At 39.3% G+C, this 21,896-nt stretch overlaps 1 protein-coding gene across 1 annotated transcript in view; it reads right to left on the reverse strand.

Annotated features, from left to right (window-relative positions):
* The window catches only part of NALCN (sodium leak channel, non-selective), a 316,988-nt gene that overhangs the window by 253,466 nt on the left and 41,626 nt on the right, over positions 1 to 21,896 (reverse strand). The window contains 2 exon segments of the mRNA XM_042979769.1: positions 10,574 to 10,654; positions 10,657 to 10,727. Coding sequence (XP_042835703.1) covers positions 10,574 to 10,654; positions 10,657 to 10,727 — 152 coding nt within the window.

Here is a 21,896-nt window from a genome sequence, read left to right on the forward strand (position 1 = left end):
ATATCTAATTTCAGTTTAAATAAGTTTGTGACCCTGTTTGAGAATCTAATGAATCCCAAAGACTTATTGCCTTTAGAAACCCTCAGGCAAACACTTCTACGTGCAACCTGAGGGCGTTTGCTGATGCCTGCACCCAGGGATGAAGCCCCTGTATTTGACCAAAGGTTTTCACAACTATTCTCCTTGTTGAAGCCTCATGATCTTGTCCTCTATTTAACAAAAATACAATCAGGACTTCCTTGTCCCATGACAAAGGAATTCCTTCAAAGAGCAAGTCTAGAATTGGCATAGACTCGGGTAAGCACTTGTGGTCGAATGCTGTTGCCCTAGTTCTCTCTTCTCTATGTGTTTTCATAAAAATCGATAAGTAATTCCGGGAGCAATGCTGAACACAAAGATTAATGCAGGGAAAATAAGCCTTCCGTGCTTTTCCACAAAGTATTATAAATCTCAATTACATATTTTACAAATTAGTCTTTATGGTGGCTTTTTTGCAACTGCAATAAAAATGTACATTCTGCAATAAATCACAGTTATAGATACATAATAACTTCCTATTTTCTACTCATTTGTAAAGTTTCCTTCTGACACCACATGCTGCAACATGAAATACAGTTTAACATCATTTAAACCTATGAATCAATTTTTAATAGCGTCATCAGCAAAGTTCAATTTACATCTACTGTGATTTGAGTGAAAGTAATTTTCTTTCATCTTATTTTATGGACATATTTAATATCAGATGCAATAGAAGACAAATTATAAAAGTAATAGAATGTCAATAGAAAAAAAAACATAGGGGGAATTTTAAAGTAAAGCAAATCCTGTATTAGAACTGAAACATTAAACCTGTGTAGGTGGCTTTATGGGCAATTCCATTTCAGCAAGATATGGGGTAGTTTCGAGCACGGAACACTACCAGTGATGAAAATAACCACTGATGCTGTTTCTCATCAATATTAAATAAAACTGATTTATGACTCATGCAGGGTGCTGAGCCTGTATTGTATAGTCAATACCACCCAAAGTCAAATAAGGAAAATACCACATAGTGGATAACGGCTAAAATGTATTTCCCATTGGAAAAAAAAAATACCAGTCTCCAATTCCAATACCCATAATAGCCTTCTTTAGGAGTGACTCGGGAGTATATGAGAATCTGGCAGGTGATAGCCACCCTGCTTTAATTTACTTCATTTTCTCTGAAGGTTCATTAATATATCATCAAAAAATGTTTCAAAGATAATAAGTCATCACCTTAAATTTATATATGTATCCCAAATTTACATCTTAACTTATGTGATGCTGATGACCTATAGTTTTCCTACCTAATATTGTAAGGAAGGCATATAAGTTTTATGATTTTATTAACAGAAAGTTCTAATAAGGTAAATGCTTCTTATGTCATATATCTAATAAAGGAATTAATTAATATGCATCTGCAAAATCACCTTAAAGAAACCTGTTGGTTAATTTGTAGTACGTAGAAAGCAAAATTAAATATCTGTATCTCAAAGGGAAAGAGAAAGTATATTCACATATGCAGAAGAAATTAATGCACGTAGCTATAAATTACATATACTACGCCCATAAATCACAGTGTGGTCAAATTTTGAATTTTGCTCAGATCAGTGTGAACCTCATGGCCATATACCAAATAACATATTTTTGCTTGGTTTCAGTGTTCTCTCCCACATCTCTAGCCTAAATGTCTACTATCTCTTTTTGTATCAAAAGCATATTTACTGATTTTTGCTGCCATTGCTTTGAATCCTTGCCCAAATGTTGATAGCTCAATAAATTATCTTGTAAAACTGCACTGCCTCCCACGTATATTCTTTCATACTTTAATCCTTACATAAAACTCACACTTATCATGCACTGACCCTGTCACAAAGTATGCAGGAGGCTAGATGCAAAGTCAGAGACCAGCCCTGAGTGGCCCTGTTTCCAGTGGACATCACTGTCAGCCTCCTTCACCCTTGTCCCTCTGTCCCAAAGACATGGTGGTGGGAGGAGAAGGCAGCATGTCTGGTGAGTTGTTGCCCTGGAGGACATGTCCCCTCCTTTATCATCATGAGACCCTCTGATGAGCCAGCTGTCCTGACAAGCCACGGGGAATGGTGGTTACCCATGGCCAACTGCACAGCTAACTCAGAGTCTGCAGTTCCAGAACACAGGCTTTGACCTCAGCACATGGGCAGCAAGACTTGGCTCCCAACTGTGGTCTGCAGGTGACTTTGGGCGAATCAGTTCTTTCTCATCTCATTCTCCTCACTTATCAATTGGGCATAATGACACCTTATGGATTTATTGGGAGGATGAAAAACACAATGAATAGAAAATCTTTTACCTAGTGCTAGAGATACATAAGTAATTGATAAATGAGTACTTGTGATAAGTAATGACAGTAATTGCAATAATGAAGATTGTGGGCAGCTAGTCACATAAGACCACAGTGTGTGCTTTATTGTACAGAAGGCATAGGGGAAGCAGTCACCTCATGCAGTCCAGGTAGCATTAAAAGCATGTATAATTCAAATGTTTTTTTCTATTATTTTCAGAACGTTCTGTTTATAGTCTGATCTTGCTTATGGACTTCCTCTGTCTGATATAAACTGTCTCAATCAAGTTTAGTTTATCCTGGAGTTTTACAAATTTGGGCTTTTGTGTTTTGTTCTTATGATTTTGAAGGCTAATGACAACAACAAAAAATGCCTGATATCTATTTACTACCTAAATGACTTGTCAGGATGAATTTTATATGTCATTTACTGGGTTCTTCTATCATAGCTACCCAGGTTTCGGTCGCTTTGGTGCATATAAACATTGGATTATAAAGCTGGATCCCCTCAAATTTACATAATGAAAAGTTAAAATAAATAAATAAGTTAAAGTGGACAACTTCTCTTCCCTTTTGGAAGCCAGACATCATGTAAATAGTCTGATCAGAACTTCATTCCAATTATGAGAAAACATCAGATAGAACCAAACTGGGAAACATTCTACAAAATGACTGACTAGTGCTTCTGAAAAGTGTCAAGACTGTAGAGACAAAGCTGACAAATTTACAGATTAGGAGAGATTATAGAGTTAATGACTAAGTATAATGTGGCGTCCCGGGTAGGATTTTGAGATAGAAGAAGATCATCAGTGGATCCACTATGAAAGGTAATGGGATGTGCACCATAGTTAATAGCATTGTGTTATGCTAATGTCTTAGCAGTGATAATGTAATACAGTTGTATAAGAAGTTACCATCCTGGGAACCTGGTGATGTGTCTATAGGAACTCTCTGTACTATTTTGTAACTTTTTTTTATGTGAGTCTAAAATTAGTTCAAAGAACATTAGTTCAAAAAATTAAAGTAATAAGTAAAAATATATTTAAAAAAACACAACAAAAAATTCTGAATGTTTTGTTTTTACCTGACTGTACAATGAATGGAGAGTTCAAACCTGAATAGATCTGTACTCATCTGCTATACCCAATTTCTTACATCTTTTGAAAGATCATGACAAGTAAATTGCCAGTTTAATGGCATTTGCTGTGATTTCCTTCCCACGTGTGATAGATTTGCTGTTGCTTTTTTCCCAACTGGCATATCACATCTGTTTGAATAGTTATCTTCTGTACCAGCATCCTACCAAAGGTGAGTGATACTAACCTTCTACTACAATATTAAGAATATAACTAAGCTTTGCAAGGTTTTTTTTTTTTCAGTTTTATTCTTAATGAAATACTGATCTGCAATGTAAAAAGTTTGAGGGATAAAGTAAATTTTAGTGGGAGTATGTGAGTCACAAGAAGTGAGACTCTCCCTGCTTCCGTGGGGAATTCTCTAGAACTCTGACCTTATTCACTCTGAGGCTCAGTTGCCCTCTCTGTAAAACTGTGTGGGTGAACCAAATGACTACTATCTTTTCCAGCTCAAAATTCCTCTAGTTTCATTTTCAGTGCCATTACAGAAAACCACAGTGTCTCAGATTGAATCCCCACATGTTGACAAGCATGTGGTAACACAGAGGAACAGAGAGGCTGAAGGTGGGGTGAATACTCGGAACATGGAAGCAGGGCACATTTTCTAAACAGGGTAAGCTGATGTGGTGTTTTGGTTTCACCTCTACAGTAGAGTTTTTGGGTGTCACCTGTCCCCAAACCTTTTCACCGTGTGCTGGCTCCTGACTTCCCCACACTCACTGCAATCACAAAATGTGAATGTTTGCTAAACAGATTCTGTGACCTCTAACTATGTCCTTCCAGGGGCGACTGCGTGGCTCAGTTGGTCAAGTGTTCGACTTCGGCTCAGGTCATGATCTCACAGTTTGTGGGTTTGAGCCCTGCACTGGGGCTCTGTGCTGACAGCTCGGAGCCTGGAGCTTGCTTCAGATTCTGTGTCTCCTCTCTCTCTGCCCCTCTCCTGCTTGTGCTGTCTCTGTCTCTAAAAAATAAATAAACACTAAAAAAATAAATAAATATGTCCTTCCAATAATGTATATTCCTCAATAGGTCTGGAATGTGGGGAGTATGTGATGTCTCAAGTGCCTAGGTTAACATCCTACAGATGATGTACTAGTTGAGGGTTCTAAGAATGGGCTGTAAAAAAGGGACCCAGAAATAAAGATGGAAGGTATTTGAATGGAAAAAAGGGACAGAAAAACCACCAACATTTCAGTCACCATTGGTACAGGGATTCATGGGAGGACAGAAAGTAAACCACTGAGTGCTGGGGATCATGCAGGAAATAGCATGGCTGTGGCTTCTGGCTCAGTGAGCCAAAGGATGCTTTTTTGAGGTCTATGGAAGGAGGGCCTGTTGGCACTCTGCTAAAGGACAGGGAGTGGCCCAGTCCAGGGTCACAAATTCAAATGCATAGGGATAAATAAAACTATAGGTGTAAGGTGTAATGAAACTATAGAAAATTCAATGGCCTAGGCTAAATATGGATAAGTTCCTAAAGAGGAAGCACAAAGGAAGGATATTTCTGAGAATAACAAGAGAATAATAATTGATTAATGAAGACCAAACGCCACCAAAACTTGGCCCTCTGGAATTTTGTACATTGATTAGAGAGAGATAAAATGCACGGTATCAGTTAACAGGGACATAGTGCAAGGTGAACACTAGTCTCCCCACTTGCTCTAAAATCCTGAACAATCTGAATAGCAAACTACTACAGGCAGAAGGGAGTAATATAAACCACGGCTGTGTTAATCTGAAAGCATTGTGTTCTCCCCTCTCTTATTAAAGCTGCCTTTTTTGGGGTGCCTGGGTGGCTCAGTCGGTTAAGCAACCGACTCTTGATTTCGGCTCAGGTCATGATCTCATGGTTCGTGAGATTGACCCCCATGTCAGGCTCTGCGCTGAGAGTGTGGAGCCTGGTTGGGACTCTCTGTCTCTGTCTCTGTCTCTGTCTGTCTCTCTCTGCCCCTCCTCTGCTCACTCATTCTCTCTCAAAATAAATAAACTTAAAAACAAGTTGCCTTTTTTTCTCAAATACCACAGAGGTGCATTCCTGTTTTGCCAATGCAGCTCTAATTTCTGGCTCACTCTGTGCTAAGTGTTCTAAGTGCTGTGTTTCAGTCCCTTCTCACATCAACGCTATAAGGGAGGTCTATCCTTTATCCCACCTTACAGATGGGGATATTGAGGCACGAAGAGGTTAATTACTTCTCCAAGGTCACCATACTAGTATGTAGTAGAGCTGTGATCCAAACCCCAGGGCCATTATATTGATTGTGAATTTTTTCTAAAGTAGATATTTTTTACTTTGTAATTCATTCTTGTTCAACTACACATATACCTCCATTACATAAGTCATATGTAGCATAAGACAATATATTTCTTATTGCTGAGTATAAGGACACTAACATCACTACACTGCCTCCCTGGATTTTCTTCTCATCTCTTCTACACAGCCATAATGTGTAATATTTATATATTCTGTAAATCCTGAAGTTGTATTAGCTTTGTTTTTACACTGAGTAGATACTAGACACTAGGCTCACGACCTGTCATTCTTGATTGGCCCAATGTCTTCAAGAAGGATTAATGGAAAATGCAGTCTCTGAGTTCTTGTTTCTTCAATGGTAACCAAAACTAGTTTGACACGTTCTTTCTCTGAGGACTTTGTAAGCCCTGTGTCCTTGTATCCTGGACTTGAGTCCTGACGAAGTTTCAGTTCTCAACGATGGCTTCCCTTAGAACTGACTGGAGGCCCCGGGTTCCTCCCGGAGCTACACTTGTTTGAGTATTGCTTGGGAAAAAAAGAAAAAGAACTGACTTGATCATTTTTTTCTGGATGCGCATGGGATGCTTTCTTTAGCTCTGAATTCCAGCAACTTTAGTAAGAAATGCCTCAGCGTTGATTGTTCTATGATCATTTACTGAAACAGCTGTACCCTTTAAATCCACATATTTAGGTCGTCTTTTTCTGCAATTTTTAAAAATTATATCTCTTGGATTTTTTTTTCAGTTTTACACATACCTAAATGTGCATTTTTATAGATATGGTCCTCATTCTTTTTGATCGTTCCTCATCTGTGAAATCAGTTTCAGAGGATCAGGTATTTGTCAGGCGGGAGAGAAGGGAAGTTTTTTCTAAGACAGGTGTGTGTGGGTGTATCAGTGCTGCTTCAGTCCAAGTGTTCACAACGGTGCATGAACATTTAGAACACACACTGAGCTTCTAAAAACCATCTATGCCTTGGATCATCCCAAGGTTTTCATTTAACTGGGCTGAGAGTGGTGCTTGAGAAGTGTTATGTTTTAAAAGCCTCCCCATGTCATCTTAAGGGATAGCCAGATTGGGCCCCTGTCTTCATCAACACGGAGCAGCAGCATCGGGGCCCCCCCAGACTGAGGATCTCGTCTTCTTTATTTCTCTACTAAATGTTTGCAGGAACGAGAGCCTCCACTTTGAGATGTCACATGGAGTCCCAGAAAGTTCCCATGGTCAGCCACACACTGATGTCCTGACTCAAACAGAGAACTACTCTGCTCCTCTGGGAATATTCTTTATTTGAGAATGTCAGCATTCTGCTGGCTCTGCCTGAGATCCTCAGTTGCCAGAATCCTTTCAGGAAGTAATCTGTTAGACACCTGGTCTTCTGATGTGTGGTTTATTAGTGCCGGGTTTTTCAGAGTCCTTAAATATGGAAACTGCATTTCTACTTCTCAGTCTTCTTGATATTTGATGACTTCAGAGATGCAAGGGTGTCTTTACAATTTTACAGTTGAAGCTCTTTATAAATTTTCTACTTTAATGACTCTGGCTTTTCATGTATTTTAAAAAGTGAGTTTTTCAACATCATCAATATTAAATTTTAACGAGACATAAAGCCACTTATAAATGAAATGTTATAAATGAGTTGAAATTCAATGTATTATATGACAATCTGATTAGTAAGAAGAGGAAATGTGCTCCTTTTTAATTAATCATGCTTACTTACATATAAAGTACATTGACCAAATTTATATGCACAATAAATCACCTAATTGTTTTAAATTCAACTGCATGCAAAAAGAGATGATCATGTGTGCCTAGTAAAATAATTTCTTTTCCTCATTTTGGAGGAAAATTTTATTTTGTTTCCGTAAAACCTTTGAGATGATCTAAAATATCACAATTTGTGTATCTACAAAGATGCATAATATCAGAAAGTTAGTTAGCAATTTCAGTCCAAGGTATAGTGACCATTTTAAACTTTTTGGGTTACAGTACAAAGTCAACATTTCATTATGTAACCATTAGTCATACAGTGGTGTTGAACTCAAGCATCATTTGAGAAAAAGAAGCAAACAGACCAAATTAAGCTTGTATAGAAAAGCAAGTCATGAGGAATAATGAATACTGCCAACAAAAGCAGACAAAACCAGGGGAAAGAACAACAAGAAAACAATTTAATTCTCTATTATGGCTCTATATCCTAACACAAACATGACTGGTTACCATCAAATTCAAAAGGACATATACTTTGTTCAGTCCATTAGTAAATATTTATGGAGCTCGGCCTTGTGCCAGGCCCTGAAGGCATGGAGATGAAAAGATGTACTTCCTGTTTTCAAGGAGCTTAAATCCTTGGGAGATAAATGTGCAAATAAACAGTAAGATTATTGCCTTAGTGGAGGCCTGCTGCCCCCGGGGCAGTTCTCTCCTAGAATCAGTCTTCTGAAGCCAATACGCTCTGTGAGAAAACTTGCCTTCTCAACGAGAGTACTGCACAGTGGTTGAAGAGATTGTAAGTCACAGTGAAGAAAGCTGAATCAGCTTGACCATAATGCAGCATTCTGAGTTTAGGCACAATTGCTGCATTCAAAATGGCCAGGAAGTGATTCGATTTAGCAATATGATTCTATAGGAATAGAGATTTTTGTGCAAGGAGAGTCTAACTACTGAATGCTGGCCACCCTTCATGAAGACACGGGCACACCTAGTTAGCCCTTTAAAGAGTTAGAGGCTCTGATGAGCCCATTCTAGCTGTGCCCAAGGGGTCAGGATTCCTGGAACTCAGTCCACGCGGCTTACCCAAAATATACATCCCATCTCCCAAACCACGCCTGTGATTTCCTGCTCATCCCTGAAAGTCATCAGCATAATCTGTAAAAGTCCTTATAACCAGGGGAAGGATATAAGATTGATTCCAAAGCCAGATAAGTTGAAGAGAGTACAGCAAATCGAAATGCCTTCACATCTGCTGGCTTCTAAATTTGGTGACGTAGGAAAGTGTACCATTGGCCAAAGGGGTGAACGATTACCCATCTAAACACAATGCTGGAAATACGCTCTGAGGGCATATTAAAAACATAAGAATACAAATTTAGGAACGTTATTTGCAAAACTCACTATTTTAAAACTACCAACTATTTGTGGCTTTCAGCCCAAGTTCACTATTATGCTCTATCTAAAGGCTGTAGCCTTGTGGTTTTTTAGTTCAGACAGCAGAAGAGTATTTCTCAATCAGTGCAAGATCTTCTACATATTCTTTCTGAAATTCCAGCACCCAGCCCAGAGTTCATTATGCCATCCCGCATAACACCATCTGTGGGCTGCTGTGATGGAACACCAGGGTGAGAGGAAGATTTATCAGCCACTTTTCCTGATGTATAAAGACTGATTGGCTGTGTCTATAGCAGTTGCAATCCAGGGTTGACAGAAGCTCACGCTCTCTTGCCTGGCCATGACACCCCGCATTGTACAGCTGCTCGCGGAGTTATGAAACCACACCAAAATTCAGGAAGTAGATTTGGCTTCCAAAGAAGCACAACCACCACACTGTTAAACACGGAGATTCTCTTAGGTCCTGAGTAAAAGTGTCTAGAACTCTCTTAAATGCGCCTGGGCCTTGAAACTTGAAGGGAAAATTGTTGTTGTTGTTGTTGTTGTTGTTGTTGTTGTTTCCAAATGATTCTGATAACAATTCCCTTACGGACTGAACGTTTGTGTTGCTTCCACCCCAAACTCATATGCTGAAGTCCAAACCCCCACTGCGATGGGATGGTGTTAGGAGATGGGGCCTTTGGAAAGTGAATTCAATTTAGATGAGATCATGAGGGTGGGGCTCTCATGATGGGATTTTTTTCCCTTACAAGAAGAGGTCAGAGAGCTTTCTCCCTCTCCCTCTTCTTCCTTTCTTCCTACTCACTGTCTCTTTCTCTCTCTCTTTCCCTATCCTCACCACCAAATAAGAATACAGCGAGAAGACACCCATGTGTGAGCCAAAGAGAGGGGCTTCACCGGAACCAACCATGAGGGCACCCTGAGCTTGGACTTCCAGGCTCCAGACTAGAGGGAAATGGAGAAATGAAGTGATGTTATTTATGCTACCCAGTCTATGGTATTTTGTCATGGCAGCCTGAGCTAAGACAAGTTCTCAAAGCATAAAATAATTGTTTAGAATGCTTAGGTTTTTGTTTGTTTGTCTCAATAATGAAACATGCACCCCTTGCATGAAATGGTAATAAATGCAATGATATAAACTAAATGGCAGATGTTAAGTACTTTCATTACTGTATACAATGGCACATTTCAGGACTTAATAGCACAAGCCACAGATAAATGTATACATTTGAGCATATCATCATTTCCCATATGTCTATTACATAGTTGATGCATATTCATTAAGTATTTCATTAGCTATCTTCCATTCCAGGATTACTTTCCAGTTTTCATGCACTTATCAATGACTACTACTTCAGTTATTTAAGACTTACCTTGCCTACTGGTTCACAGTTACAAGTGGAACAAAACCCAACCCTGCTTATCTTTCAGTCAACAAGCCCTGAACCTTGCTCAACAAATAGTTTTAAGTGCTGTAATTAGGAATCAAAATACTCTAAAATAAGGGATACTGAACCCTCTACAGACACTGATGAATATCCATATAAGCAGACTGTCTTTACAGACTGTAAGGCAGACTGTATCACAACCCAGGAAGAACATTAAAATCTGTAGTTGTGTTTCTTAAATGCTATAGCCAATCTCAACAGCAAACATCAGTTAAACAAGTATTCTCTCCATTTCATAAACATTTTAAAACAGAAACTGAAAATGTGTTTTAGTGGTAAGACAGACCTATCTCATTAAAGCCACTGTAGCCCAGCTCTTGCCTGCTAAGTCCCAGGTCTTCGAGGTCCATGCATTTAAATCCCGGGGGCACTGGTAGCCTTCCTCCAGCTCTGGTGAGCAGTGTGTATCTGGGATAGCTAAGCTATTCCAGGTTACATTTCTGTGAACAAATTATGAAAAGGTTAGCCAATTTGGACAATTGTAAATGTTGATTAAAATGAATAATGTAATCACCCTTCACTATTAGCTGTTGTATAGGGAGCCAGATGTAAGATTCATGATTCATGAAGGGTGTTCATAGCATTAATGACATAATGAGACATTCTCAAATGATCCCTGATTTGTCCTCACAATAGCTCTATATAAGAATACTATTACTATTATTGTTTTGGTCATTAAGGACCAAGACCCAGATAAGCAAAGGAAAGAATTCTGCCGTAAATTTTCAAGGAATGTTAACCTGCTTGGGGCTTCCTTGTTGTTCACCAAATACTTACCCTACTGTGGGCACAAATTTTACTTGCCTACTTCTAACCAAACAGTAAATGATGACGATCATAGGATGTCATCCTATGAGTCGCATAAATGACACTCAGTCTTCTTCTGTGTTGGCAGATGTGCAGTTGAGAAAGGAATCCAGACAAATAACGTGGGATTGAAGGAACCAATGGAATGGTGTTGGAAAGAGACAGATTATAGGGTGATTTAGTGATAGCTCCAGGAACATGAAGGTCTTTTAGGTGGATGGTAATACATCCCTGTTTCATTGTTCTGGAGGGCAAGGTGGAGATTAAATTGATGTATGAGGATTTAGATAAGTAATAGCTTTCTTGGGAGCAAGTATGGGTCATCACTGGAATGGTGATTGTGGAATCTCATTCTGGGCTGACCTTTAAAATGGGCCCTGAATAGCTGCTCTCTGAGACAATTCACATGGCTTGTGCGCCCTGGCCAAAGTTTAGGCTAGACGATTTCACAAGCCTTCTAAATCCATGATTTTATTACAAGTCATTTCCCACTACCTCGATGTTTGTAAGCATTTCCTAAGTGGGGATGGACCTCAGGACAGTCTTAGCCCTCAGCTTACAGCCAAATTGAGGCAGATGTTTTGGGTCATATTTCTTCTTTAATACCTTCTTATATTCAATTGGCTGCTTCCTTCCCTGTGTATAATGCGTTTTCTCTAGAGTCTGACACTCAACGCTCTGCAATCCCTTCCCTGCTTGAGGCCACTGTGCACACACACAATTCACAGGTTTGCACATACATACCTGAGGCCTGCTGACACCTCACCAGCTCTGTCTCAGTTGTAAACAAAGCTCTAAAATCCTCACCTGCATTTCAGACACCCCAAGTGCATTCCTTCAGGATTCTATTAGCTGCCAGGAGATAATCTGTCCACTGTCAGGGAATAAGTGTTGAAATAATTGTGCCCTCTGGTATATGGTATGGGCTCCTTTGGACCCCACACAGAAAACCCAAGGGAAAGTTCTCATTGTGGAAATTACTACTTGGTTATGTCTGAGAGATATGATTTTGGGTAGACATATCACTTACTTCACCCTATTCCATATTTTTATATGTAGACCAAATATTCATCTTTGCTTAAGTCTGACCTGACTATGTTTCTGATGTGGACACCACACATTAGAGCTAAGTGTTTAAGGGGACTTAAGTTTCAGAGTAGGTTTTCTGGGTTTGATCCCAAGGTCTCCCAATTATTAGTTGTGTGACTTGAATAAAGTTCTAAATGTTTCTAAGCTCAGTTTTTTCATCTGTCAGCTAGGGAGAGTAGCCATAATTAAAAGCAAAGCCTGTGTGAAGGTTAAGTAAACCAAGGAATTCACTCAACTTAGCACCTAGCATGTCACAATAAATAAATGTTCAACAATAATAATAATGCTCAATAAATGCTTATTATAAATATTTAGTAATCATTACAATAATAAAATGTAGCAAACAAAACATACGTAAAAACATAATAAAGATTTGTCAAAAGAGGGGCGCCTGGGTGGCTCAGTTGGCTAAGCGTCCGACTTCAGCTCAGGTCATGATCTCGCGGTTCGTGAGTTCGTGCCCCGCGTTGGGCTCTGTGCTGACTAGCTCAGAGCCTGGAGCCTGTTTCAGATTCTGTGTCTCCCTCTCTCTCTCTGACCCTCCCCCATTCATGCTCTGTCTCTCTCTGTCTCAAAAGTAAATAAACGTTAAAAGACTTGTCAAAAGAACAGAAGGAATTCAGGCACGTGATACTGACAGCACTGGGCAGCTGAAAGAAACTGCATAGATCACTTAATTCCTAACTTAAGGAAGGTTAAGGTGAAGTTCAGAGAGGGAAGCCCATCGAAATTAATAATTTACCTATCTGTGCCTCAGTTTCTTCCTCAGGAGATGGCAGGGAGATGCCTATCTCACAGGGCTGTGGCAAAAATGTAATGACTTAGTCTGTAAGGTACTTAAAACAGGTACTTGGTAGACAGTAAGTGTTAGCTGTTCTCGATTGCTATTGATAGCCTGATTGGATTGGACAAGATTAGACTGGAACCCTAGTCTTGTTGTGTGCTGCCTCAGTTTCCATATTTGTAAAATGGAGATAGCGTTCACACCAACTGGTGGGAGCGTCTTATGTTTCAACGAGCTAATATTCAACTCCCAGAATAGCACTGGGAATCAGTTACTCACCCAATAACTGTTAACTATTACTGATTTATAAGTATTAGAGCAGTTTTCTCCTTTTGTATTCCATTTATTTTTTTCTTTCATATTAACACTGATTCTCATTTCAAGCACAACCCTCACCAGCCCAGATATTATGTTGAAATCTTTTGGCTTCAGAGGCAGCAGATCTGAAACACATTATTTTTGCCAACATCAAGCTATTAGCAAATGCTTGTTAGAGTCACATTTATTAGATGATTAATTGCCCTGGAACTCATGTATCTAAAACCACATGATAATTACTCTTTTTAAAAGTGGAAATAAACATTGGGAGTTTCAGAATGTATAGTTGTTTCATTGTCACCGTTAGCAAGAATCTTCTAAGTTTTATTTTTATTTGTTAACGTTAATTATTTCCTTGTTCATTTTCCATCAGATATTCATGATACAAAAAGAGGCTTTCTGGAATTAGGGAGGGTAGAATTCTTGCTACAACCAGCCAAACTCTAAATATAGACAATGAGTCTTCCAGTCCTAATAAATATTCACTCATGCTTAAGTGGGTTTCAAGACCTGCATTTCTTATTCACAGTTGGATTTCTTGAAAAAAAATTATCAATTTCTAAGCCCCCTAATTTAATTTTTTAGCCTCTTTTGCATGATCCCGAATCCACTAGACTTGCTCTTGTTTATTTCCATGTGTCACATCCAGCTGGACCATTTTCAGTTTCTCTCTCCTGCGGCTTCTGATAGCACTGCACATACTTGTTTGATGGTGGGCAGAACAACGTCCCCCTCAAGGTGTGCACATTCTTATGTCCGGAACATGTGAATATGTTAGGTTACATGGCAAATGGAATTAAGGTTACAGATGTGAACAAGGCTAAAAAGCTTGAATTTGGGTGATTATCCTGGATTATCTGGGTGAGCCTGACCTAATCACATGAGTCCTTAAAAAGAGAAAACCTTTCCCAGTTGTGGTTGGGGGGGGAGGGAGAGAGAGAGAAAAGAGAGAGAGAGAGAGAGATGCAACAGTTGCTGACTTGGACGATGCTAGTTTTGTCCCTGTCTCTCAGGTCATTCTCCTTCTGGAACTGGCCCTCAGTTCTGAGTTGCTCTGAGCTCGGTCTTTGGCCTCCTCTCTTTTTTTATGATAGTCTCTCCCTGTGCAGACAAATCCATTCTCATAGTTGCAGTTCTCTCATCCTAGGTGTCTTTTAGACTCTCAGAGTTACATGTCCAACTACCTATTAGATGTCTCCACCTGGCTACGCCCCAAGAGCCTCCAACTCTACTCCCCTTACTGAGCCCAGACTCCTTTGCCAACATTCCTTCATGACAAGCAGCACCATGAGACCTTCATCCACAGTGCTGAGCGAGCTTGAGCGTGCGCAATCTCCTTGATATCTACTTTTCCTTTAACTCCCATAACTAATCATCATGTGGCCCTAAATATCTGCCAAAATATCTTTTGAGCTCATTCAACTCTCACCGTCTTCACCTCTACCTGCATCACCATCTAGTGCCCGAACTGGTCATCCTGCAGCACTCTTAACCCTTCCAATCCGTTAGCCACAGAACATACAGACAGGCTTTTCATAATCTTGGTCTTACCTGAAGCCTGTCCATGGCAAATCTCATCTATAAGATCCAAAGGATCTGGCTTCTCCCCTTTCAAATGGCCCAGTACCCAACATGGTGGTCTTATCTCAGCTCTTGGTGTGCTCCTTCTACTTTAGGACTTTTTCCTCTGCTTGGAAACCTCTCCTCCCATCTCTGCTTGGTTAACCCATTTTTCACTTTTTAGGCCCCAGCCTGAATGTCACTTTCTCAGGGGAGCCTCTTCAAGTCCCTCAGGCTGGGTTAGGCTTCTCTGCTATAATTTCTCAAAGTACCCACACTTTTCATTTCTGGCACTTGGGAAGTGTGTAATTCATGTTTGAGTGGTCAGCTGTTCATTGGGTGTCTCCCAAACTTGACTGTTCCCCAGTATAACCTCCAAGTCCACACAGTTCCTGACATATAGTCTGATGGTTAAATTTATGAGTGAATTTGGCTACACTATGGTACCCAGTTGTTTGGTCAAACACCGTCTAGAGGTTGCTGTGAAGGTATTTTTTAAGATGCAATTAACATTTAAATCAGTAGACTCTGAGTAGAGCAGATTATCCAACATAATATGGGTGGGCCTCATCTAATCAGTTAAAGGCCTTACGGAAAAATACTGAGATCCTCTGAAAAGAATTCAGCCTCCAAACTACTTTTGTACTCAATACTGCAACAACAGCTCATTCTGAAATTTCCAGCTTGCTGGCTTGCTCTGAAATGTTGGTCTTGCTAGTCGCCATAATCACATATGCCAATTCTTTAAAATAAATCTCATTGCTTCCTATATAAACATCCTATTGGTTCTATTTCTCTGAAGAATCTTAACTAATGCATAGTAAATGTGTAATAATTATTTTTTTACTAAGTGAAGAAATGTGTCTTTCTACAATTATTTAAATTTATGACAAATCTACTAATGTGTTTGTTTATTTGTTTGCTTGTAAAGTAACCACAGAAGAAATTCTTCAGCAATTGGATCCTGTTGTTTTTATGCAATTTGTAAGTGTGATATCCAAAAATTGGCATGGATTTTCCATTTTTTTAAATTCTGGCTTCAGTAGTTTCCATGTTTCAAAATGAATACTAGAATTCCTTGGAGTAGTTAATTGTTTTTCAAAAGACATTAATTATCTGCCTGGCATATGCTTTTTTAAAAAATTCTTAACAAAATATCCTATTTACATATAACATTATGTAGGAGTTTGAAATCTAAGAAAATGTGTTCTGAACTTGTTGCTAAAACTGTTTACAACAGCCTCAAATAATACTTAAGTATTTAAGAGTTTTATGGTCTTTTAAAAAAAATTTTAATGTTTATTTATTTTTGAGAGAGAGAGACACACACAGAGTGTGAGCAGGGGAGGGGCAGAGAGAGAGGGAGACACAGAATCCTAAGCAGGCTCCAGGCTCTGAGCCGTCAGGACAGATCCCGATACGGGGCTTGAACCCACGAGCTGTGAGATCATGACCTGAGCCGAAGTTGGACACCCAACTGACTGAGCCACCCAGGCACCCCAAGAGTTTTATGGTCCTAAGTTAATTATTACTCCTGATGGTATAGAGCGCTGATAGAGCTATACATTGGAACACAAGGATATCATTCAGTTTAGTGATTAACCAACTTAATTACCTTGGGCAATTCACTTTGACCATCTGAGCCTCAGTGTCCTCATCTGTAAGATGAGAAACTTTTCAGCTATTATTAAAAACAACTATTCCCAGAATGACCTCATCACATTTTCATTTAAAGAAAAAAAAAAAAAGGTAATAACTAGAGCACATCACATGCCCATTGTGTTCTGTTCTCCTCTGTCCATAGGACTCAACAATGCCAAATGCAATAGCTCAAGATTTTGTGTTCAAATTCTTCTCATTACTCACAATCTCATCTTTCTCTACCGATATCAAACTGCTGTCACTGCTGGTTGTAATGCATTTAGTGTTGGCATTTTGTGGTTACTCTCACTTAAGAACATAACTATTCTTATTATTACTTAGCCCCTTTTCAGAAATTGTTTTTCCCCTATTCTTAGTGAGGCCACTTTACTGCATTTGTCTATTCACTCATTCAAAATGATTATATTTGAATGGCCCATTCTGTGCCACACAACATGTTAGGAACAGAGATGACCAAGAAGCTATTTCCAAATCAGAGGCTTTACTACCTAGCAAAGTCATGACCACAGTAGAGCATGGCGAATGCTTTGAGAGCCAGCTATATGTTGCTAGTGTTACAGGCTCACAAAGCAGAAACATCACATCTGACTGCAGGTGGTAGATGGTGAGCATTGGGAAGAACTTCCAATGGGGTTGTTGCTTGGAGTGACTACTTAAGGATCAACAAATGCTAGGTCTAAGGCAGATCTAGGGCATCCTGGAAAGAGGAAATGCCAGAGCCTGTGTGCACAGGAGAGAGAGAACAAGAAAGGTCAGGGAGAGAAAGAGAACACGTTTTCACCCTTTCATTGCTGGTGTGGCTATTCTCGGCTTTTTCTCAGGGATTATAAACAAGCACTTGTTACCATAGCAACCAATTTTTAAACTACATTCTCAGAGATTTTGCATATTGGGGAAAAAAGACAAAAATCTGTGCTTCCCCCAAACTGACACAGTGTGTCTGATACACTTTGAGCTTACTTACACCCTGTCCCTCATTTGTGAGAATGGCCAAAAGGTCAAAGACACTAATTGACAGAAGAAGTTATTACTTATTTGCAAGATTTTCATGAACTATACCTACAATGGGAATTTATAGATAGCTATTTTGTTTATATTTTTCTTACATTTTTTTCCCCCTGAAGAACTGCACATAAGCAGAAAAACACTGAGTTCTTGTAGCCAAATTTGGTCCATTTGCTGTAAAAAAAACATTCACAGAGGCTTGGCTACAACGAACGTGTTTCTGAGGTTTGCATTCCACGATGAAATTGTCAGTGATGCAAAAAAGGAAGTACATGGCACAACAAATCCATATGCAACAGACAACACTATATACTTGAAAAACATTTTGTTATTTATTGCATCCATAGGTTTCTCTTCTATTTATATTGTATCTTCTAGGAGTCAAAAATAAATAGGAGAATACATTTCTGGTTAAACCCATGGAGTGAACACACACACACACACACACACACACACACACACACACAGTCTTTGCACCTGGAAGGACAGTGAATGTGCCCTTTGATACATTAGGGCATTGCTTGCCTCACTCTTAATGGCAGGCAGACAACAAGGGTTTTTTTCTTGCTCAAAACTTAGACCTGCATTTATAGGTTGTCCCGCTTAGACCTGCATTTACAGGTTGTCCCTTTCCTTTGCTGACAATGGACTCGCTCTGGCTGCTACCCGCATTTTGGGTTCATTCCAGAGAATCATCTGGCTTCGTTTTCATTCCTATTTGGCCTCCTCTTCCAGGGTTAATTAAAAACTCTTATGAATTGGCCTGGCTACTTCCAATGCTGGATGTTTTGGAACATTTACCCCACCCTGGAATTTGCAGAGAAGAGACTATTTATTGATTTTGAAAACTTTTAATTGCCCTACCTGGACTTTTAGAGGGACTACAAAATAAGACAAATAGTCTGAGGTAGGAAATAATATTGACATCACCCACATTTTATAAACAAGTAAAACTGGCACATTTTGTAAGTAATTAGGGAATAAATTTCCCCTTACTGTTTGGCTGAGAGTATTTTAATGATTTTCCATTCCTTACTCCATTCCTGAATGGGTAGATAGACAAAGCCATAAAGTGCTAAATTCATCATGCATCAAAATGGCAAAATTAAATACTTTTTTCAAATAGTGTATGTAATTTAAATGACAAAACATTATTTTCTTTTGAAACAAGTATTTTAAATCATCATTGTACCTTGTTATATCTGAATAGTTCTTTTAATTATGTATTTTCCCCAACTGTACTCCCTTAATTCTATCACTCACTACTTTGCTGATATGGATAAGTGACAACACAGGTGACAGGGACCAGGAAATGGGCATCTGAACAAGGATTAGACAATGAGAGGTATTTGAATGTATTCATGTATTCAAAGAGTATCAGTAAAGTATCAGGACACAGAGTTTGCATTGATCAGCTCCAAATTGGAAATGTGAAAACTGATTTGAGGTCATAAGACAAAGTACACTACCCTTGACACCTTTTTTTTTTTTTTTTTTTTTTTTTGAGAGAGAGAGAGAGAATATGCAGGAGGGGCAAGGAGAGGGAGAGAGAGAATTCCAAACAAGCTCCACACTATCAACACAAGAGTCCAATGTGGGGCTCAAACTCACAACAAACCGTGAGTTCATGACCTGAGCTGAAACCAAGAGTGGGATGCTTAACTGACTGAGGCATCCATGTGCCCCTACCCTTGACATTTTGAATCTGGACCAAGGGCTCCTCAAGCAGTAACTCTTCTTCCTTTGCTTAAGAAGCTACAAGATCCCAGGCTGAGGAGTCAGCTGGCAAGGCGGAAAATGGCCACCAGAATTTGGGACAAAGATTATAGGTCTTCAATCGGTGATTCTATCAATTAATTAATGTGTGGCAAGGAACTACTTCCTCTTCTCTCTCATGAGGATTCCTAATGCCCAACATATGAGATCACCTTATGAATTAGCAATTAGGAATACAAAGTGCCTCATACCTATTAGAAGCTCCAAATATATTTATGTTTACTGGCTGTGGTTTGGCTGAATTGTACAGCTGGGGAACAGCCATTCTCCCCACTCTGACAGGGTGCTACTGTTTGCGGTTAAATGATATGAGTTCCACAGTGCTAAGAATGTGTAACTACCAACCACAAAGTATACCTGCCCCACTCAACTGCTAGATCTAAGACAGGTGAGTCACTAAATAAACAAAATTTATTTTATTTCTAGAGTTCCCAGAATACATGGGCAACCTGCTTCTTTGGAAGAATGACAAGAAGCTCTCATCACCTCTGGTGCTTCTTAGATATTGTTTTTAACTTAAAAAATAAAGAAAAAATTTATTTATTTTTGAGAGAGACAGAGACAGCGTGAACAGGGGAGGGGTAGAGAGAGAGGGAGACAGAGACAATCCCAAGCAGACTCCCAACTGTCAGTGCAGAGTCCGACGCGGGGCTCAAACTGACGAAACTGCAAGATCATGGCTTGAGCCAAAGTGAAGGTCCTGTGCTTAACTGACTGAGCCACCCAGGCGCTGCTGACATCTCTAAGGACACAGTCTGAAGGGTCCAGGAAACTCAAGTTCCCCACAGGTGGAAGCATAGTAGCTAAAAGCTTAGCATTTCTTTGAAGATTCCAGATTTATCTTTGAAGAAGCCATGCAAAATTTGCCTTCCACTCTTAACACATCTTTGGGAGTTTTAATTGTAGAACCAAGGGTTTAAATCACTGATTTCTAACCCAACCAATTCTGAGAGTCTCAGCCCTGCCAATAGATAGGAATCCATGGATATGGCTCGGAGTTTGTTTTTTTTACAAAGTTGGCCAGGTGATTTTCTCTATCAAAGAGATCCCACCCTAGAGATGAATTCCCAACAGGTACTCCTGGTGTGCTATGGTCACTGATATGGTGCTGCTATGGTCACGTGAGGGTGCTTTCTATCGGGAGGAACGCAAGCTAGTCCGATTGAACCTGAGATACCAAAATGATGCTCGGTAATGATTTCTACACAGACAACTACAGTGAACGTGATTTGTGAGGGGCTGAACTGTCAAGGCCCCTCATTTCCCATTCACACAGTAGGTTCAGGAGTGCATCTCCTAATTTTGAGTCCTAATATAGGCGATCTCAACCAGGTACTCATCTGCCCATTCAGAGTTTGTCTCCTAAGCATGTGCTCCTTGCAACCGAAGGGAAACTAAACATTTTATTCAAACATGGACACACGCACATGTTGAAGATCATCTCACTTACGGACCATGGTACAACATGAATCTTTAAAAGCCTAGAAATCAGTGTTGGGGAGAACTGGGTTTCAACTCTGCTTCTGCCAGTTACACACTGTTTCATCTTGGATATCTTATTTAACCTCACTAAGGTTCAATCTCCTTGGCTGTAATACAGAGTATAAAAATAGAACATGACGCACGTAGAAAGCTGTTATGGGTATTGAATGAGAAGATAACAGCTATCAATTGTTCAATAAATATTTACCACTAATAGCAAGAGTTTTATAACCTATGTTATGACATTCTCTTCTTTCTGGGAAGTAAGATCAAAAGAAGTGCTATATTATAATTGATCAAAAAAAATCACTTGATTACTTTTAGACCCTTTTTCAAAGTGTAGGATTTTCTTTTTTTATATTGAAGACTCACAAACGTTTTTGCTGTTCTGGTGAAAATCACTTTGGTATTACTTTTTATATGGGAATTCAAGTTATTCTGAAATATTTACTCACATTTATTTTTTTAAAATTAGTAACAGATAAAAGGTGGATTTAACTGGTGGTTCGAATGGGCCACATCTTTGAGATGGATATGCACAATTTTAGAAGGGGTCGATGGACTCATACAAATATATTGTGTGTCACTATTTTATGGGCTTGGATGAAACAGAACCCCCGGAACACACCATCTCCGTGGTGGTAGAAAGAAACCAGAGGTCATGTAGACTTTAATTTTCTCTATGCCATATAAAGAGTGTATCATACAGATGTGCGCCTGTATGTGTCTACAGGTTTACAAATATGGGATCATAACAAGGTAGAAATTGCTCAAATGGGAGAACAAGCAGGGGCTTGGAAGTCAGACTTGAGTTCAAATCCTAACGCTCTCACTTACCAGACCAACATATTATTTATGTTGGGACTGTGTCTTCATCTGCAAAATGGGGGAAATAATTCCTTTCAGGTTGTTCTAAAAATAAGTTATAAAAGCACAATACATGAGGTAGAACAGGTGCTCCATAAATGTGGCTGTTAATTTAGTTAGAAATTTACATGCACCCATCAGAGTATTTTCATTTCTTCTTTAAATATTTTAAAGAAAAATTTCTCCAATATGCATTTATCCAAACTTGTTCTTATATCGCCCACCCAGCAGACGTCTCTGCGTGAGTCCTGCAAGTTAA

Source organism: Panthera tigris, chromosome A1, assembly GCF_018350195.1.
Source record: "Panthera tigris isolate Pti1 chromosome A1, P.tigris_Pti1_mat1.1, whole genome shotgun sequence".
NCBI classification, from domain to species: Eukaryota; Metazoa; Chordata; class Mammalia; order Carnivora; family Felidae; genus Panthera; species Panthera tigris.